Source organism: Danio aesculapii, chromosome 9 (genome assembly GCF_903798145.1).
Source record: "Danio aesculapii chromosome 9, fDanAes4.1, whole genome shotgun sequence".
NCBI classification, from domain to species: Eukaryota; Metazoa; Chordata; class Actinopteri; order Cypriniformes; family Danionidae; genus Danio; species Danio aesculapii.
Window position 1 is genome coordinate 5,050,649 of NC_079443.1, and position 19,951 is coordinate 5,070,599.

The 19,951-nt window shown below is 38.8% G+C and overlaps 1 protein-coding gene across 1 annotated transcript in view; it reads right to left on the minus strand.

Moving 5' to 3' along the window:
- Positions 1–8,360: 8,360 nt before the first annotated feature.
- The window catches only part of kcnj3a (potassium inwardly rectifying channel subfamily J member 3a), a 41,279-nt gene continuing 29,688 nt past the window's right edge, over positions 8,361–19,951 (minus strand). Inside the window, exon 4 of the mRNA XM_056465740.1 lies at positions 8,361–12,465. Within this exon, the coding sequence (XP_056321715.1) occupies positions 11,873–12,465 (593 nt within the window). The 3' untranslated portion in view covers positions 8,361–11,872. The remainder of the gene's footprint in view (positions 12,466–19,951) is intronic.

The following is a 19,951-nucleotide window of genomic DNA, read 5'->3' on the forward strand; positions in this document are numbered from 1 at the left end:
AACTTACTTTTTAAGACCCCGCGGACATCCTGTAAGAGCAAGCCATTGAGATGTTTTGTGGTTGGATGTAAGAATGAACAGAAGTCTGTAGGTGTATCCCAAAACGCACTATTACTTGTGCACTATTATACCCATTTTATAGTATAAATAGTGCAAGTAGTGCATTCACACTAAATTTCTAAAAAGAATAAGTGCACTTTAAATACCTGCAGGATGCACTTTTTCAACCTTTAAAATGAAGTGTGGAATGTTGGACACGTCACACACTGTAATAGCTACAGCTTTGCTCACTAGCGGAAAGGGCGGAGCTTTCAGGCACTGATGTTGGATTATGTATTTTGGATCGTCAAGGCAAAACTCTTCTACGAGAGTGATTACACTGCTCTCAAAGGTGAATGTGGTTATACCAGGGATGGGCAAACTCGATCCTGGAGGGCCGGTGTCCATGCATTGTTTTGCTCCAACACTAATCAAACACACCTGCTTGTAGCTTTCTAGTGATCTTAAAGACACTAATTAGGGTGTTCAGGTGTGTTTGATTAGTGTTGGAGCAAAACTCTGCAGGGACACCGGCCCTCGAGGATCAAGTTTGCCCATGCCTGGGTTATACTCAGGACAGGTAATATTTGGTGGTTTGGTCATTTATTTTGCTAATTTGGCAACCGTCAATTGTCGTCTGAAAAATGGTTTGAATTTCTGCTCAGTAAAAAAAGGTTAGTGTTCCATTTGGGACTACACTACATTCATATACTATCCTGTTGAGTGTGTAAATTCATAAATAGTGCAAAAGTGCAAAGTGTGGGACGCAACTGTGTGTTGTTTCATCAAAGTGCATAGAAAACTGAATCGTCTGTGTCTACACAAGATGCGAGTGGTTAGAAATGATTCAAAGCGATAACATCTAAAAGGGATGATGTGACATTGTATTTCTAAGTACTACTGATACAAAGGACAAAGTAGATGTAGTAGAGGCACATAAGTGACGTGAATATGTGAAATAATCCCTTCTGACTTGATGAATTGGAGAAAACACCAATACTCCAATTATTGCTACATGACTCCTTTCCACAATCCATTGTCAATTCTCAAAGTACAGTAAGAGATGATTAAAGAGAAGGTTCTTTTCTGTGATTATCTTCAGGCTCATGTCTATGTCGGAGCACAGCTCTATTTTGTTACAGTGCTTTAATGATTCCTAGCACATTTGACAGGAACGCACCTGGCTTATTGTTAGAAAGTGGCGCTTTTATACAGAGAATTATCACCTAGTATTGAGAAAAGGCAGAATTGGTGTTTTTCACTGGTACATTTTCACAAGTTTACTTGAACAAAGCTGTGAGATTAGCTAGCAAGATATTTCAAAGATTGCCTTTGATGAATAAACATTATTTGCTGAAACTATCATCTTCTCTGGCATCTGTGGTAAGGTAAGGTAGCAAAATATATTTACAGTCATATTTAGTTGATATAGGGGCTTTAATATGCAAGTTTCCTGAGAACGAAATATGATTAATAGCTAATAATTAATTGTTTATTAAGGAGTGTCTGACTAGTTTCATAGACAGCATATACATAGGGATTGGTTACAGCCTCCAGCGCTGTCAGACGTACGATAATTATCGTATTTGTAGGATAATGTCGACCTCTGTACGATAAATAATTAAAAAAAATCCTATAATGTATAATAATTTCAGAATTTTATGGCATTAAAATGAATAATCTTAGGGCTTCAATACTTCTTGATCTAGCTGCATCTTTTGTCTACTGTCAGTGAGGAGAATGTGGTTATGCACATTTTCTATCTCATCCAATCAACGTGGAGAATGGCTCTCTCATGAGTTAATATTCCTGCAGAGAGCGACCGTGCTTATGTAAGTAGTTTTCAGGTTGAGGTAGGCATGGCACGATAACCATTTTCAAGATTTACCGCAGTTTTGAAAAGGTTTTAAATCCGCCAAAATTTTCAGTTATACCGTTCCTAAGGTATGTTTTATTTTTACATTTTTTTTGGACAACAGTATCTCCAGCAGAAAAGATATCTAAACATGCCATTTTAAATTGTAAAGGAATCAATTGCAGCACAATACAATGCACTGTAATACAATCTGTTAGAACACTGTTCCAAAATACTTTAAATGTTTCTCATAATACAATATGTTGGCTGCGTCTAAAAATGACCTACTACTCAGTAGGTATTGCATTTAAATGTACTACTCGACTGATACAAAAGTACGTTCTACACAGTATGAATGTGAGTAATATGAATGGAGCTTGGATGCACTATGGATGCCATTTTGTCATCATCACATGACATATTCGCTTCACTTCCATTCATGAATTCTCTCAAAGTGAGGTTTATTAATAAACTAATTTCGAGAGGATCACGTGCTTATGATTTATCACAGCCGGTCTCGTATTAAGCTAATCAGTATCGTCCAATCATATGAGCCATAAGCTACTATAAATAACCACAGTTTTCAGTCCAACTTATCTTCGTTTGGAAGAAACCCCCCTTCCTCCCCATTCTCCTCCTTAACCTTAGATCGGGCGGCACGGAGGCCCAGTGGTTAGCACTGTTAGCCCCACAGCAAGAACACTGCCAACCCTGGTCCTGCCAGGTCGGTAGGTGTTTCTGTGAGGAGTTTGTATGTTCTCCCCGTGTCCGCGTGGGTTTTCCCCGGGTTCTCCGGTTTCCTCCCATCCAAAAAATATACATCATGCATAACAATGAAACATTTGTCTAGCCCCTTGCTTTTTCCTCACGGGTTCCCTTAGCTACTGCAGACGGGGAGTTCTGAGATCCACCGAGCTCAGGCTCCCCTCTCGCTCTGCAAACGGGAGGAAGCCCCGGGCTCGAGGATCCCTTGAGCTCGGGGCTCTCTCCCGGGACAGCATGCCAAACAAGCTATTGATGAATCATCAGCTAAGTGTGAACTCTTGAAGTGCATCATGGAATAGCGTAGCTTCCATCAGGTGCGCACTTCAGAATCTCACTGGAAGTAGTAGGTAAAGCATACTTCTCACATATTGTTTTTCGAATTCTATGAATTCGGACCTACTACTCGACTTGCATACTGTTTTTAGCATACTATATAGTTTAGAAGTATGCAATTTCGAACGCAGCTATCGTGTTCAAAGTGGGGAAAAAAGTTCTTGTTTTTTACCAAGATATTTAAAAAGAACATATTTTAGAGAAGTAATCACAATACTGTGACACAGTGATATTTTTATCCAAGGTTATCATACCAGGAGAAACTTATACCGGCCCATGCCAAGGTTGAGGTCAATTAGTTAAAAAAATAAAGTTTAAAACATTTGCGCTGAAAAGATAGGTGAGAAAGATAGGGTAGTTTGCCCTTGATGTTCTCCTTTTCCTCATTTAAATGCGTCATGTGAAAGTGGTTTTTCCAATGTTAATCTCATCTAAACAAAGCCACAAAATTGCCTCATTACAGATACTCTGAATGTGTTCGTGCACACCTCTGTGTTAAAAATTCAGGAGGATGCACTGCTTTCAAGCCAACCAGCACTATGTTGTGGTCCATGACGACATTTTACTGCAAAATGAATCCCTCAACATCTGCCAACACGCAGGTATGCGTTAACAGAGACTAGGAGATGGGATGTAAACCTTCCCACTAAGGCACGCCAAGTTTTTGTGGTAATTTGCACATTGTGTCAAAACGCTATTTGTCTAGACACACGCTGTATACTCACCGTTTAACTCGAAATTCGATAATTTTGAGGTTCTGGTACTTTGACATTTCCAATCTGGCAACACTGACAGCCTTCTTCCTCTTGCTTTTGTTCACTGATAATGAAATCGAATAAAATAAATACATATCATCGTCTTATACAGCAGTGGTTATTTCTAAGTGCTCAGGTGTGTGCTTTTTTTAACAATGCTGTGACTAATAGGAAAAAGTACAGAGATCCCCATGGTAATTGAGGCAAAACAATCTGCTGGAAGAGAGGTGCTCACTGGGTGTGCATTAACAGGACACCACCTCATTACTTTAAAGGATCAGCCAATCAAAGCTTATGCTTCACTGACTGCACAGATGAGCAACATTAAATTTTAAATGTGAAAGTAATGGCAGTGAAGGCATTAAATTAACCTTCCTTTAAATCATTTCAATAAAGGCAGAAGGTGCGCTTAAGTCCAGGGTTATTAAAATCCAATATTTCATTGATCCTTCACCAGATTTCTATGAAGAAATAACTAAAAATGTTGATAAAGAGCTTTCAAGTGATTCCTAATGTCCTAAAAGCACATCAAAGACATTCTATTCAAAGTCCCTGTCATGAAACCAAACCGGCTTTCAAAAGTATTTGCAGTAAATCAAACAAAGTTGTCATTCATGACATGTAGCCAAATAAGTTGACCCATACTCAGAATTTGAGATCTGCATTTAATTCATCCAAAATAAACACAGCCGAGGACACAGAGGGAGCAGGGTTGTCACCTCAGTGATGATAGTGAGGATAAAAGACAGAACTGGATATACCAACCCAGGCTTATTCTGAATATGTACCTCTATAGATCGTTTTTATAGATAAAAAATACCCATTATGTTTTATGTGAATGCATAAGGAGGATGCTAGGAACTATCGATCAGCAGTTTCATGCGTATAGAGTCACATTTGGACACCTTTGAAATGATTTTACTTGCTTTTTAATGTTTTTGAACTAATACTGCTGTCGATCAGCGCCACCTCCTTGACTGATTATTTAAAAATGCGAATAATCAGTGGAATGAAAAACAACATCTACGAGTCATTTACTCTTACTGTCAAATGGCATCTTACCGTTTTTAACACCTCATCGTCACGAAAGTCATCTTTTTCTGTTTTTTTTTTCAAATATATAACCAACCCAAACAAATGGGTTTCACCAAAGTGTTTGACACACATGTACTGTCCCACTAACACATCGATTATGAGTGTCATAAAGTGAAAATAAAGTAGCATTTTGAAATGGCATACACATAACGTAGTAAATACTACTAATTATACAATACAAACTTACTGAATGGCTCCCGATTAGAATCAAGATGCAAATAGCCAGCAGAGTATGAGTAACTTACTTTTATTTTTTGGAAATTGCATGGCTTTTTTTTAATAATAATTTTTTAGGGGGCGGTTCATTCCGCTCTGGCGGGCAATGTGTCAGAGACCCTTAAAAATGTTCAACTCAACAATGAAACATTAAACATAGCTTAAAGACTGTACATAGTCAATCAAATTAACTTAATTTAAAAATTGCATAAAATATTTGTTTGGCCCCAAAATACAAATCTAAGTGTAAAAAAAAAGGTATTAGGCCTAGTTTTGCTTAAGTTGCACATTAGTTTGGTCATGTATAAATATCATTATAATCATATTGTAGAAATATTATTGTAACTATAAGCCCTCATCATGTTGACGAACAAAAACAAAATGTCATGATATCCCATGGGATTGTCTTCTGACCGAGTGCATGTTAAAATACATGAATGACACTCTTCATAGAGCTTGAGAAGCATACATTCTTTATGATATCCTCCTGAGACCCCACCCATTGACTTGTGACTTGTAGTGGACGTTGCATTTTTATGAACTTTCTTTGAATTTTTTGAGCTACTAGCTAGTCTTGAAGCCCTAAGATTACAATGAAATTCATTTTAATGTCATCCTAGACTTTCTAGTGATATGTCATTTGATTGGCTGGCATGCTAGGAACCACTTCTTACACTGCATTCAAAATGGCTGACATACAAAAAAGCCAATTTTATGGGAAGGAGAGAGGCATGTAAAATTTAGCTTTTTAAATGTTTTTTTTACTATTATTATTACATATATATTTGTTTATTAAAGTGTCAGGAACAATACATTTAGCTTTCAAAGCTGTTAACTTGTTTGTGTTTCAAAATATCCTTTTTTAAATGTCCACTATAGTAGACACCAGGACCATCTTAATGTAATTAATGACTGCATGTTGTAGGGGGCAGAACTGAAGCAGAGAGGATTCTTTATAAGATAGTTGAGGGAGACTCTGATTTAGAGTCTGGCAATCAGATAATTAGAGAATTAGAGACAATTAGAGAATGACGATCAGTTTTAAATCACTTTTATGTTAATTTGTTTTGGATTAACATCACTTTTTTTATTGTTTTTTTTTTTACTTCGGCTCTTTTTCAGACTAAACTGTTTTAGGAATTTCAATACAAAAGGAAAAAATGGCTTTTGTTTTGTTTTTGTTACATTAATGTTGGATTATTATCCCTTTACAGCCATATCCTGTACAGTTTTGTTGTCTAAGTCAGTGGTTCTCAAACTTTTAAACCAGCGACCCCCAATGTAAGATCGTCAAGAACTCGCGACCCCCCACTACCAAAGCATATACAAACAATAAAAATAGCTTTTTTAAGCTGTTCACAATACTTTAACTATATTTACTATACATTACAGGGCTTGAAATTAACATTTTTGCTTGGTAGTACTGGTGCTCCTAACTTTAAAAATGTAGGCGCACCATTTATCGCTATGTTACTACAAGTTTTATAAACAGATTTACTGCATTTGAAATCAACACTAATCAAAACTAACAAGCAAAAAAATATATATTCAAGCGTGAGGAAAATATGTCTCAATGAAATCCTGTTATCACAAGAAAATACATTTTTATAACATTATTGAGTGATCAAAAGATACACGGACAGACCACTCACCGGCCCTGCACGCACTGTTTGACATGAATTCATTAATGAATCTCTTAACGATAACTGTGCTGTGTTTCTCACGGGTGCTGTCTGATATTGCACAGATGCTTTTGACATATACCTTATTAAATGCATACCCCCAGTTTGAGAACCACTGGTCTAAGTGGCAGTCGTTTTGAACTAAAATGGTCCTGTGGTCCACTACAGTGGGCATGCTGTAAAATTAAAAATAAAAACAAAATGTAAAAACTCTAAATTGTAGAATTTTTTTTAACCCAAAGGATGTAGGAGATCACAGAAAAAAATGTTTTTTTTTTCTTCGGGCCTCAGGAAGATAAATTGTAAAATAAATAAATATATATAAATTGTAAAATAAAGACTTGCAGGTTAAAGAAACAGCATAGGAGGAAGTTGACGTGGGCCTTGGTGCAGATGGAAAGTAAAGAAAAGTATATTTATATAGAAAGATAGGTAACTAGATAGAATAGACAGGAATATATTGATCTGTGCTCCACTGCACACTGCAGATGCAAAAGGCAAACGCCTGCTCGCCGCTTCTGCTCTCCATACACGCGTGGGGTGAGAAACAAGCGTGACTCTTGAACTATTTTGACAAATACACACTGACGTTGCACACTTACACAGAGCCCAAAATGGAAGTTTGCGATTGGGTCAGCCCAATTTCAATGAAGAAAAGAACCAATGGGCTGCAGATTATGTCACATGGGCCGGTCTGTTCGAAAAAGAAACATCTTACTTTCAGAGCGTCACAGATCACAGCATCGTCAATTAATTAGCCAGAAAAACATGGTCTGCCAAGTGTTTTATGGGCCGATCAGATCATAAGATGATGATCAACCCGGCCAAAAAAGTACATTGGCCCAGCAGAAAACTGTCCAGTCTGCCAGATGGCCAGTCCGCCCCTGACCTATTTTCTTCCTTAAACCCAACCGACAGTGTTTTAAAAGCAACCATTTACTTGTTTATTTATTTTCTGCTTTTTTCTTACCTGCTTTCTTGTTCTTTTCCGGACTTGAACCTTATAGTCGCTGTCAACTCCACATCACATCACAAGTCCACCAATATACACAGTGAGCCACTGGAGAAACTGGTAGAAGCAGAAAAGCCATCAATATGGAGGTAATCGGCACCCTGTAGCATTCATTTTAAAGTAAAAATGCCACCATATGTACTTCTGGCTACATTATGCATGATCTCCAGAAATTTATATAGGGGCACGTTTTTTTTTAGAATGAGCCTATGTTGGGTTATAAACCACATACAATCACTGTCAGTATCAGGACTCAAACCTGTGATGTTTGGATCACAAGTCCAACAGTCTAACTGTTAGGCCACAACTGCTCCAACAGCTAAATAATATAAAAAATGTCTGGTAAAGTGTGTGATTTTTCCATTGTTCACAAAAGGCTGTCCACTGAATGAACATTCTGTAAATGAAACACATTTCAGGACATGCTGGGTGGATCTTTTTCCTTTTGATTTATGAAATGCAATCATCCTTTCTTTCCGTGTGTAAGAAATGGAATGATTAGTCAGTGTGTAAGCAACACCCTGCACCACAGAACCACTGTGTTACTTTTTTATTTATTACTTTTGAGAAATCAACCAAAGAATGGCTTATGAATAACACTACTTAAAAATCAGCTTGCAATATCTGATACATTCTTTTGTTATTGTGATTTATGTTTAACAGCCCCTGTTTACCATCTGCACTGATTCCATTAAGACTAGAACCGCCATGGGGTAAATTTTAACCATTGCTGTTTTCTTTTTTTCAAATATACAAAACAGAGCTTCAATAAAACTGTCAAGCCTCCCACTCATTGACTTTTACTAATATTATCTCATTTACAGTTTCCTAATGTTAAAAACTGGCAGACAAAAAAAAGGGCATCTAAGAGCTAGCATGGAACAAATACACTGCTATATAATGCCTTTATTGGGCGCTGCTTATCATTTAATTTTGTTTAGGCGATGGCTGAATTAGGCAAGCACACTGAATTAATGGTTGTCATAAAGTCATAACAAGTAAATAATTAAATTTGTAGAGGTATTAGAAGCACAAAAATGCAAGAATGATTGAGAGTCTGGCAGGAAAATAAGGGATGTGATCTGGGTGACCTCAGTTTATGATGTCTCATCTGACATCTGATCCAGAGCCTCCGAGACACACTTCATGATTGAGTTTAGACATGTTATCCCTCTCATGAATGTTCCAACTTTATTAATGTCGTTCTATTATTTAAACTATAAGTTATGAAACTAAACAAATGAATAATTATTAAGGTTAAGTTTTGCCCTTGAATTTGGCATTGATTATATATCATAATTAGTGGTAATTTATGATTCATTATTGTCTATAGCAGTGTTTCCCAACCCTGTTCCTGGAGACACACCAACAGTACATATTTTGGATGTCTGCCTTTTCTGACCCATTAACTTCGGTGTTGGAGTCTCTTCTGATGTTATGATAAGTTGATTCAGGTGTGTTTGATTAGGGAGAGGTTGAAAATGTGTACTGTTGGTGTGCCTTCAGGAACAGGGTTGGGAAACACTGGTCTATAGGCTATTGCTGGTTTTATTAATATATAATTAACAACCCCTATCACACTACCTGACAAAGTCTTGTCGCCTATGCAAGTGTTAGAAACAACAAATAATAACTTGACTTCTAGTTAATCTGTCACGATCACCAGCGATCATACTCCCAAGATCGTTGGATCTCACACACTAACACATTTGGACTACAACTTATGGACTACATATTCAATCATGCCACACACACACACACCTGCTCCAAGTCTCCACTGATTAGACTCCCACAGCTGATGCTGCTACTGGACTGATTACACAAACTACTTTAGCAGCGCACACACTCATTTCATTCGCTGAGTCTTGTTTTCTGTTACAGTGACAATTCAACGCGTTTCCTAGTCTTGTTTGCCCGTGTATTTACCTCGCCTTGTTTATCCAGTTCTCCCTGTCTGCCGCCTGCCTTCCGACCTCTCGCCTGTTATAGTGACTACGATTCTGGATCGCCTTTATACATCTGTTTGCACCTGTGTTGACCCTTGCTTGCCTGACTTCGAATAAACCTGCAAGTGGATCCAAACTTAAGTTGTCTGTGTCACTCCTCGTGTTACATAATCATTTGGTATCAGAAGTGGCTTATGAAAGGCAAAGGCCTGTAGATTTCTCTATACCAAAATAAAATATGATCATGCCTTAATTATTAATTATTTAATTAGGACAGTAAGGTCTGACTTTGCTTAAACAAAAGTCTTGTCACTTAACAGAAATAATGTACAGTATAGAATATAAAGTCACGGTGCAGTGGAAAAAGAATGAATATTGTGTATGACTCCTGTGAACTTGGAGGACTGCATTCATACATCTCTGCACTGACTCAAATCACTTAATAAAGTCATCTGGAATGGCAAAGAAAGTGTTCTTGCAGGACTCCCAGAGTTCATCAAGATTCTTTGGAGTCATCTTCAATGTCTCCTTCATCTTACCCCAGACAAGCTCAACCATGTTCATGTCTGGTGACTGGGCTGGCCAATCCTGGAGCACCTTGACCTTCAGGAACTTTGATATGGAGGCTGAAGTATGAGAAGGAGCCCTCTCCTGTGGTTGGTAATGTAATGGGCAGCACTGCTGATGTTGCCATTCACTTTGCAGATCTTTTGCACACACCCATACTGAATGTAAACCCAAACCATGATTTTTTTTTCCTTCACCAAACTTCTTGGGTCCATGCGGGTTCCAATAGGTCTTCTGCAGTATTTGTGATGATTGGGATGCAGTTCCACAGATGATTCAACAGAAACATCCACCTTCTGCCACTTTTCCAAATGATCAACTAGAAGTCAAGTTATTATTAGTTGCTCTTACAACTGGAATCAATGACTTTTGTCAGGTAGTGTATAATATTACACCATCCAAACATGTATTTACTACTAACTCTCTTTGTCAGGGCAGACTTGTTTAGCTTAAAGCTTACCATTCTGCAAGTAAAAGTGTAGGCTGCATAAAATACCTAAAAATATTGTTGATTACTTTTCATGATTCCATACACATCTTTGCTAACACATTAGCATAACACAGTAAAATAATTGTTTCTAAACAGAATTCATGCATGGGTAAAATTTGCGCATCCACAATTTTAGGTATACAACGACCTCTGGCGGTTCTAGTGTTAGGAGGTGCAGCTTAGAATTACTGCAAACATTCCTGTGTTGCTAAAATGAAATTAAGATCACTTTCAAACCACTTGAGAAAAAAAATATAAGTAACTTTTTGGGTGAACTCTTCAGAATGATGTGACAAATAGCAGCTTTTAACCAAACTAATGTACCTTTTTTTTTCTTTTGTGACATTTCATTTCATTTTCCTTCAGGTTAATCCCTTTATTCATCTAGGGTTGCCACAGCGGAATGTAGTCAACTTATCCAGCATAAGTTTTACACAGTGGATGCCCTTCCAGCTGCAACCTAGTACTGGGAAATATCCATCCACACTTATTCAGACACATACAGTATACTACGACCAATTTAGGTTATTCAATTCACCTGTAATGCATGTCTTTGGAAACCCTTTCGTGGAAACCCTCACGAACACGGAGAGAACATGCAAACTCCACTCAGAACGGACGCAGCTGCGACTTGAACCAGCAACCTTCTTGCTGTGAGGGGACATTGCTAACCACTGAACCACTGTGTCACCATTTTCTGACATTTTCACTAAAAATAACAGCCATTAAAAACTTATCAGTATGTTCATCAGCTGTTTTTCCTATTTGAAATAATCATCTAATTATTATTATTTATGTCTAATGTGTTAAACATGCACTGTAACATAAGCTCAGTGAAACAAATATTACGTTAATCAACATAACTGTGTAAAATGAACAATGTCTAATTAGTCACATAGGAGCAACTGTCCATCATATGGCTTGGAAAAAAATACTTGCTACCATTTCCGTGGCAAATAAATATGTACAGCAGGTCATGCTATTAGAGGGAGAGGGATATTTTACCATGCAACAGTGGGTGTCATCCAAACCAGTCAACCAAAGGAACACATGTTCAAGTTAGCCTACTTCATTAGTACTAATGTGTATAATAAGTCTGTGTGAATCATTAATATGTTTATGTGAAGCGATCAGAGTTCATCTTTCGGAGTTTGGGCGGCAGGTGTCCATCCATGCGGCCTCCTCCTCCAGACAGTCTCTGTAGTTTCGGTGGCAAGTCGGCAACTGATTTGCTGATGGCCTCGCTGGAAATCCTAGTCGTCTTGGTAACCTGCATTTCCTCTGAGACCCCAGGCACTGAACTGATGCGCTGGAGCTTTATAGGCAGTTCGCCAAGGCTGTATGTCATCTCTGATGTGGTGGAGCTCATTCTAAGGAGCTTTCTGGGAAGCCCATCTCTACCTGTCATCTTCTGAACTTTGGCTGGTAATTTGGTGGTGCTCTCTGGATCTTCCAGTAGTTCTAGGCAGTCAAGGGAGCTGTTCTTTTCTCCACTGTTGCACAGAGATGGGGCCATGAGTGGTGAGGACATGAGTAATGCCTCGTCCTGTTCCTTTGCACTGTAGGGAGGTGTGGGAACTTCAAATGTGGCATGGAACTGAGAATAATCCACTTTAAAGAAGCCCTCCTCCAGAGAGATGACTGGGAAGAATCTGTGGCCCCAAAGCACCTCGTCCTCTGTGTATGATGTCCGCGCTTGACAAGTCATGCCTATGGACAAAGAGACATAAAAAGGAATGTGAATAAATAGAGTCGACAAAATCAAAGATTTATCAATCAGTGTAGAAGTCTGGACCTGATCAGATTTCTTGCGACGTGGGGATAATTTTCCAAATAAAACGCGGTAGCGGTCGGTACCTCTAGTGTAATTTGAATGGGAGTGGGCTGGCTAACAGAATAGCACTCCTTAGTCCCAGCGTTATTTCAGAACAGCATATCTGTGATTTCCTCATTCTTATTGAGCACCGGTACAGCCAGTGCTCTTAACTTTTACACTTGCTGAACGCATAAACCAGTGCTTACTGCACATGCTTTTTCCACACACGCATCGTTTAAGCACGCATCATCTGTATAACAGTCCTCACAGCTGGCTTTACCAACATGGGAGAGCAAAGTGAAGATGTGCTGTCCTTCAGCTTACATTAGAAAATGGTCAGTTTACTGTTAGGAAACCCACATCAGGCAAGTCTGATGTATGGGAGTCTTTTTCATGCATCATAGACGCAAATGGAAAAAAATAGGCTACCATTTGCATGATGTACTCTGTCACGTACAAGACTGTAGAAATGAGTAGAAGTTCCGAATGAAGCTTTCTAGAAGAATGGTCAGACAGGGAAGGGGTAAAAACAGGAGCAAACAACAATTTTAGCGGTAATCCAAAATCTAGGCAGAGGTCGTGGCAGGCAGCAATCAGTCAAAAAACAAGAAACTGCCCAAGATCAAAAACACAACAGGGCAAAAACACAGAGACAAGGAAAAGCTAAGTAATGTACATAACAGTAACAAGACTTTACAGTGACTGAGTGTGATGTTCAGGTAATGTGTAATAAGAGTCCAGTTCATATGAATCTGGTGAGATGCAAAGCATTGTGGTACATTTAGTCCAGGACAGTGGCTAATGTGAGAAGTAAAGTGTCCTCTAGTGTGTCTGGCGGGCACTCTAGCTAGTGATCATAACACACTCTCAACTACAGGGTATTTTTAATAAATGGGTCAATTTTATCTTGCAAAAGATTGGATGTTTTTATTGGATGTTCGAATAGTTGCAGTATTACAACTGCAGTGCGTACGCCTGTTCAGATCTTGACACCGCAGTAATTTTCAGTGTTTTATAAATATAAACGTTGTTATGGATTTAAGTGCACACACACACACACAAACACAACACACACACACACACACACACACACACACACACTAATGCTGTGTTAAAACCAGACATGGAAGAAGCGTCAAGCACAAGTGATTTACATGTTAAGTCAATGCAAAGGCGCGAATAGAGATCCTGCGGTGCGATACGAGCAAATGAGGCAGCATGAATGGCACGAGTTGAGCGTTTTGTAGGAGTTGGAAAATCTGAACTTCAGCGGACATTTGCGCCGCATTAACCAATCAGGAGCTTTCTCATGTAGGGGCGTGCATATGACGTAGCACCTGTTGTTGGTGTCACGGGGGGAAATCCTCCTGCTGACACGGACAACAGTTGATCAAACTGGGCTCGGCTCAGTTGGAGGCACGGCTGAAAACCTCCATCATATAGGTATAATTTCTGGAGGAGTTTATAAACTCACAGAGCTGGGTGCACCTCTGAAAGGATTTAGTGAACTCAGACAAGGCTCCTAACGAATCAATGCTGTTTTTCAGCCTTCATAAACCACATAAACACAGTTATTCCCTCAATAAAATCTATGTTAGCCATTTAGCAATGAAGCTAGAGTCACCAGGCAGACTGAAGCCTCGGCCATGATGCAAATCTGCATCGATTATGAAGCGGATTTGATGCGCGAATGAAGCGAGTAAACTCAGAATGTTCATGTGTCTATTTACATGTACTATGTACTGCGTCTGGTGTGAACACAGCATAAGATCAAAGCTGAGCATGCACACATTTTATAAATGAGGACACAGCTCTGCCTCTTCATTTGTTTGACTGGTCCCCTGACTGAACCTGGTTTCTCTCAAGGTTTTTTTCCTCACTTCCATCAGTTGGTGGAATTCGCATTCTTTGTCACTGTTTGAAGGAATTGGCCACATGTTGCAAAAATGTAATAAAATAAATAATAATCATTTTACAACAACTTTAACATAATTAAACATGGACAGGACTTAAAGTCTACTACTACTAATGTCAAAGATAGCTATATTTACATTAGTCAGCCTCCACAAAAACAAACTTGTTTGTTGCAAAAGTGTTAAAGGACAATATCTTCTCCCTGCATCATCCATCTCCCTTGTGTGCCACTGAACTCAACCTAAATGGCACACACACACCAGGTGAGTGCTGGAATGACAACAGGACATGTCAGCACCTAAGTGGACAAGTGGTTGACACATCCCACAAGGACAATGATAATACCACGCAGCCACAAAAACCACTGCTCATGAACACCTGCAGACAGAGCTCAACACAGAAAGTCTCTGACATATTGTAACAGTTTCAATACTTCCCTTTCAAGGACAATTTCCTGGAAATCACCCAGGGAAGTCAGGATAATGTATTTCAGCATCAAATAACATCAAAAGAGTCAAAGCTGTCTTAAATGGGTGATCAATACCTTTTTTGAGAGCCAGGTGATCCTTTTAAGAACTACTTTGCTTTTCCACTGTATAGAGAGCCACTGTAGAGGCACATAAACAAATGTGTCCTCAATGATATCAATATTAACCCTTTCACGTGTACAATCACATCAGTGTGATCACCCTTGGCTGGTCCCTGAATCGTATGATCATACCAGGGTGATTAGAACATTCAGAACGCACGTCATCAACTGCTAAAATGTAAATCTTTCTTGCGATGAAGCTTGGAAGAGATGCATGGTGCTTTTTTTAAATCACTATTTATTAGGTTGTAAATGACGTTTATTTTAGGTTACAGACATTCAAATACACTATTCAAATACCTAAACTAATCAAATACTAGTGTTTGAGGGCAGCACAGTGGCACAGTGGGTAGCACAATCGCATCACAGCAAGACTGTCCCTGGTTCGAGCCCCGGCTGGGTTAGTTGGCATTTCTGTGTCAGTGCGCGCGCAGTCAGTGGAGGTGCGCGATGCAGCGCCAGGCGAAAGTATAAATCAAGCTTAAGTTGGCAGTTCATTCTGCTGTGGTGACCCCAGATTAATAAGCTGAAAAGAAAATGAATGAACTAGTGTTTGAGTGTAAAAAATCTTTGCACGTATAATGTATTCCAATGATTCTTGGCTTGATGAGTCTGAGATAAAACTTTAAATTTTTTCTTTCACAGGAAGCAGTTTGATGACATTAAATGAAATAATTCCCACAAGTTCAATCTACAAATGGGTTCTTAAGACTTCTTATACACACTATTGTATTACACACAATCATTTATTGTATTCTATTTTTTACAGGGTAAATGCTCCAAAAAATCATGTTGTAAAAAGACATAGGATACAAGAATTATGTACTAAGGAAAAAAATATTTATTTGTTTTGTTTTGCTTATTTCCAAGTATCATCTCTCTCTGGATGTGCTTTATACTAGGATGCTGATGGCACCTCATTCATGGCACTCACCAACTAGCAAAACCTGTGCAATGTGTTCCTGGATCAACATCTCTGTTGCACCTGAAACAGCATTACAATCAACCAGTCAGATTTGAGATACAAAATATTGACACTTTATGTCACGGTAAGGTGCTTTGACATAGTTATGCACCTATTATTTCCCTTTGATTTTAGTAATAACTTATTTGTAGGGTTAGGTTTATGATGTTCAATAAAATATGCTATAATATTTAAGAAAGTCTTCAGACACACTGTGGGTTCACTCTTTATGCATGATTTACCACCTTTGTCAAGAAAACTCTTCAGTCTTCGATTGCACATACAAATTCTGCACCCCATCAGTCATCAATGGGTGGAATGAAACCACATCAATCATAACTTATTATGAAGGACTCAGTACTTTCCTGCGACAACAGATGACGATATATACGGTTATGTCATTGGTCATCTCAGCCTGAACACTCAATCAATCACCATATGACAGTACCCAATACATTACCATTTATTAAAATGGATGACATTGTAATAACCCCCTCAGCATAGCCTACATAGATTGCATAGATTCTGCAGGTAATAACATTACATCTTCGAAAGAAACCATGTTCACAACCTCTTAATTTCCCTTCAGAACCCATCTGTGTGCTGGAAGAAGTTGTGATATTCAACATTGGGCAACAGATTGTTTTGATAATTGTATGTCTTTCAAAGTTCATACACATTTTTACTACTAAAATTCCATGACTTTTCAATTACTTTTCCAAAACTTCAAGGTAAATATTCATGATCTTGTTTCGTGTTTCATGTAATGACTACGTACATGTGCTAAATAAGAAACAAATGCATGTTCAAATTTATTATGACACAATCTACACTGTAAAAGCGCTATAGAAGTAAAGATGAATTGAACTGAAGACATATCAGAATATCATGTGGAGTACATTTTGCAGGGCACTTATTGTCGCAATAGAATTATCTTCTGAAGTGAAAAGAGCAACATGTGAAATGTGGAGCATGGTGGGGCATGAGGACATGGATTGAGAAATGCTGCTCTAGCGCTTTAAGCTTCTTTGTTGCTAAGAAAGATAGCAGTTTATAACCCTGCATTGATTACCATGCTCTCGATTCCCAGACAATCACATTACTGTTAATAGTGAAAGCTTTGACATTTGATGAATTTACATGACTTAATATAACAGCTCTCAAGAGATTATTCAAATGTGACTGCCCTTAATGTGTCCCATTAAAAATGTCCTTTAACAATATAAAGACCCACACTTCAGCAGAGCTATTTATTAATGTATTTATTTTTATGATACAGTCATGATATAAATACATCACTGTGTCCTATTTAGCATGGCAGGCCTGGAAATATATAAACTAACACTGGAATTACTCAAACTGATGTTAAGATCCTTTCTGGAATGTTAGGAAGGAACATCTAAAAATGTCTTGATTTTAAAAAGGCTATTGATTCCTGCACGTCACAATCAAAACTTCTTCCACTAGAGAGGTTTTGCTTTCCATTTAGGTAAAGCTGAAGAAGAGAGAGGACATTCCTATGTAGAGTGTCACTTGGATAGATTGAGAGAGACAGAGTAAATGAGGTTGTCCAGCAAGGGAGTTCAGAAAAAAAGGAGCGAATGACCATTCCTTTTCTGCTTTTTAGGGTGTCTGACAGGTGCAGCATAACAATGGGGCCCTATTCAGGGTTGCCAGGTTTAACAACAAAAGTAGCCCAATTGCCAATCAAAAATGGGAAGGTGGGGGTTATGGGGTATGGGTCTATGTTATATATCAAACTTTTGATTACTCACAAAAAAAAAATGACTCACAGATTAAAAGTAGCCGAAGTCTATGGGAAAACCATGGACTTGGCAACACTGACCCTATTATGCCCCCTTTTTAAAATAATTTTGCTATTATGTTTTGGTGTACTACAAAAAGCCCCAATCCCAATTCTACCCCTTAGCCCTACCCCTCGTTTTGCGCGTTCACATGAATATCAGGATGTTGTCACTTTGGTCTTGTCAATTCTTGTTTTGGTGGCAGAGTCCAGACACTAGTCCCGTCCTGTCTTGTATGTTGTGCTCTGCTCAAGTTTTTTTCAGGTCGAGCACTCTTATTCTGTTCTTGTCTGTCTCTTTTTTTTGTACGAGCGCCGTCTTGGTATGGTTGGGATGCACGCACTCGCCCTGGTGTTTGTGCTTGTTCTGTCTGCAGCGCGCTGATTCATTCTCAGAGTCTCTCAGAGCTCTGCCCTGCCAAGCTTGTTTGCCTTTTTGTGTTTTAGTTATGTTTTTCCCCCTCTGGGTGGTTTTTGTTGTCCTTTTGTTTTATTTTAATTATTAATAAACCATCTTTTGCTGCACTTGAGTTCTCGCTCCCTCATCCTTCCTGAGAAACCTTGACAGTAAATGGGTAGGGGATCCCACTTCTCTTTAGCTTAAAGGCTTAGGGCAGGGCTATTCAATTAGTTCGTCATGGGGGCCAGTTCATGAAAAGCATCCCAAATGAGGAGCTGGAGAGATATGACTTGCAATATGAGTGATGACACAACAGCATATAAGAGCCCATATGTTGTATTTTTGCTCTTTAAGACAGCCACGTTGGATTTTTATACATTAATATGTTAATATATTGTATTTTGAAACTAAATAATATCAGTACATTGTACAATAGGCCATTTTTAAATAAACATTCAAGTGTTGTATTTCAAAGCACAACAAAAGCAGTGCATTGCTCAAGTAGGCTTCTTTTACATTCAGACACATTCATATGTTATGTTTTGAACTGCATGACAATTAGGGATACAACAAGTATAGATTTTGTTTGTACGATTATATAGTCTAAAGAATAATCATGGTTTCACGGTTATCACGTCTAATGTTTTATATTGTCTAATGTAAGTTTTATATTAGGTAAGTATTTAAATGAACTGTTGTAATCATCTGCGCTCATACATACATGATCATTTGTAATAATTCGTTGAACATATCTTTTGTTTACACTGCACTGAAAGCCACGCACAAGTCTCATCGCTACAGCGTGAGATGTTTTTTAACTCTGTGCGTCTGGAAGTCGCGAGCGCATCGCTCTGCTTGCGCACACATTTTGGCATACATTCTAATATTGGAAATAACGAACTTGCTCCTGGAAAAGACTCATTATGTGAAGGGCCTGCTGCTATAGTTAATCCAGTGTGCTTGCGGATTAGCCTTGCTGTTTGAGCTCGGAACTTTAAACTAGCGCACAGGTGGCATAACTTTAAGCTTAAGTATCCAAATGTTTTCGGCTGCTCACGCAACTCACTCGCTTAAAGCCAGGTGACTCACACTCTACGCAGCCTTTAACTGCAGCTCGTGCTGTATTGAACAGACGCACGTCACTTTATAACTATAGCGACCGTTTTTCGACTGAACTAATTTTATTTTTGATGGTCACACTATTTGAAGGGGTGGACCAAATTGCCTTGCAGGCCAAGTTCGGCCTGTGGGCCACCAATTGAATAGCTCTGGCATAGGGCTAAGGGGAAGGGCTACATAGCCCTTAAAACATAGATTCTGTGTTCACACCAGACGCGGAAGATGCGTCAAGCGTGAGTGATTTACATGTTAAGTCAAAGCAAAGACACGAATAGACATGCTGCAGCACGATACGCGTGAATGACGTGGCGCAAATTGAGCGTTTTGCGCATTTGACACACAACGCGTGAATCGCTTGAGTTCGAAAATCTGAACTTCAGCAGACATTTGCGCCGCGTTAACCAATCCGGAGCTTGCTCTTGTCGGGGCGTGATTATGTAGCGCCTGTTGTTGGAGTCCTGTCTACACCGATAACAGTTAATCAAACTGGGCTTGGCTCAGTCAGAAGCACCGCTGAATGCTTCCATCATATAGGTGAAGTCTCTGGAGGAGTTTATGAGCTCTGAAACCTCTGAAAGGATCTAGTGGAC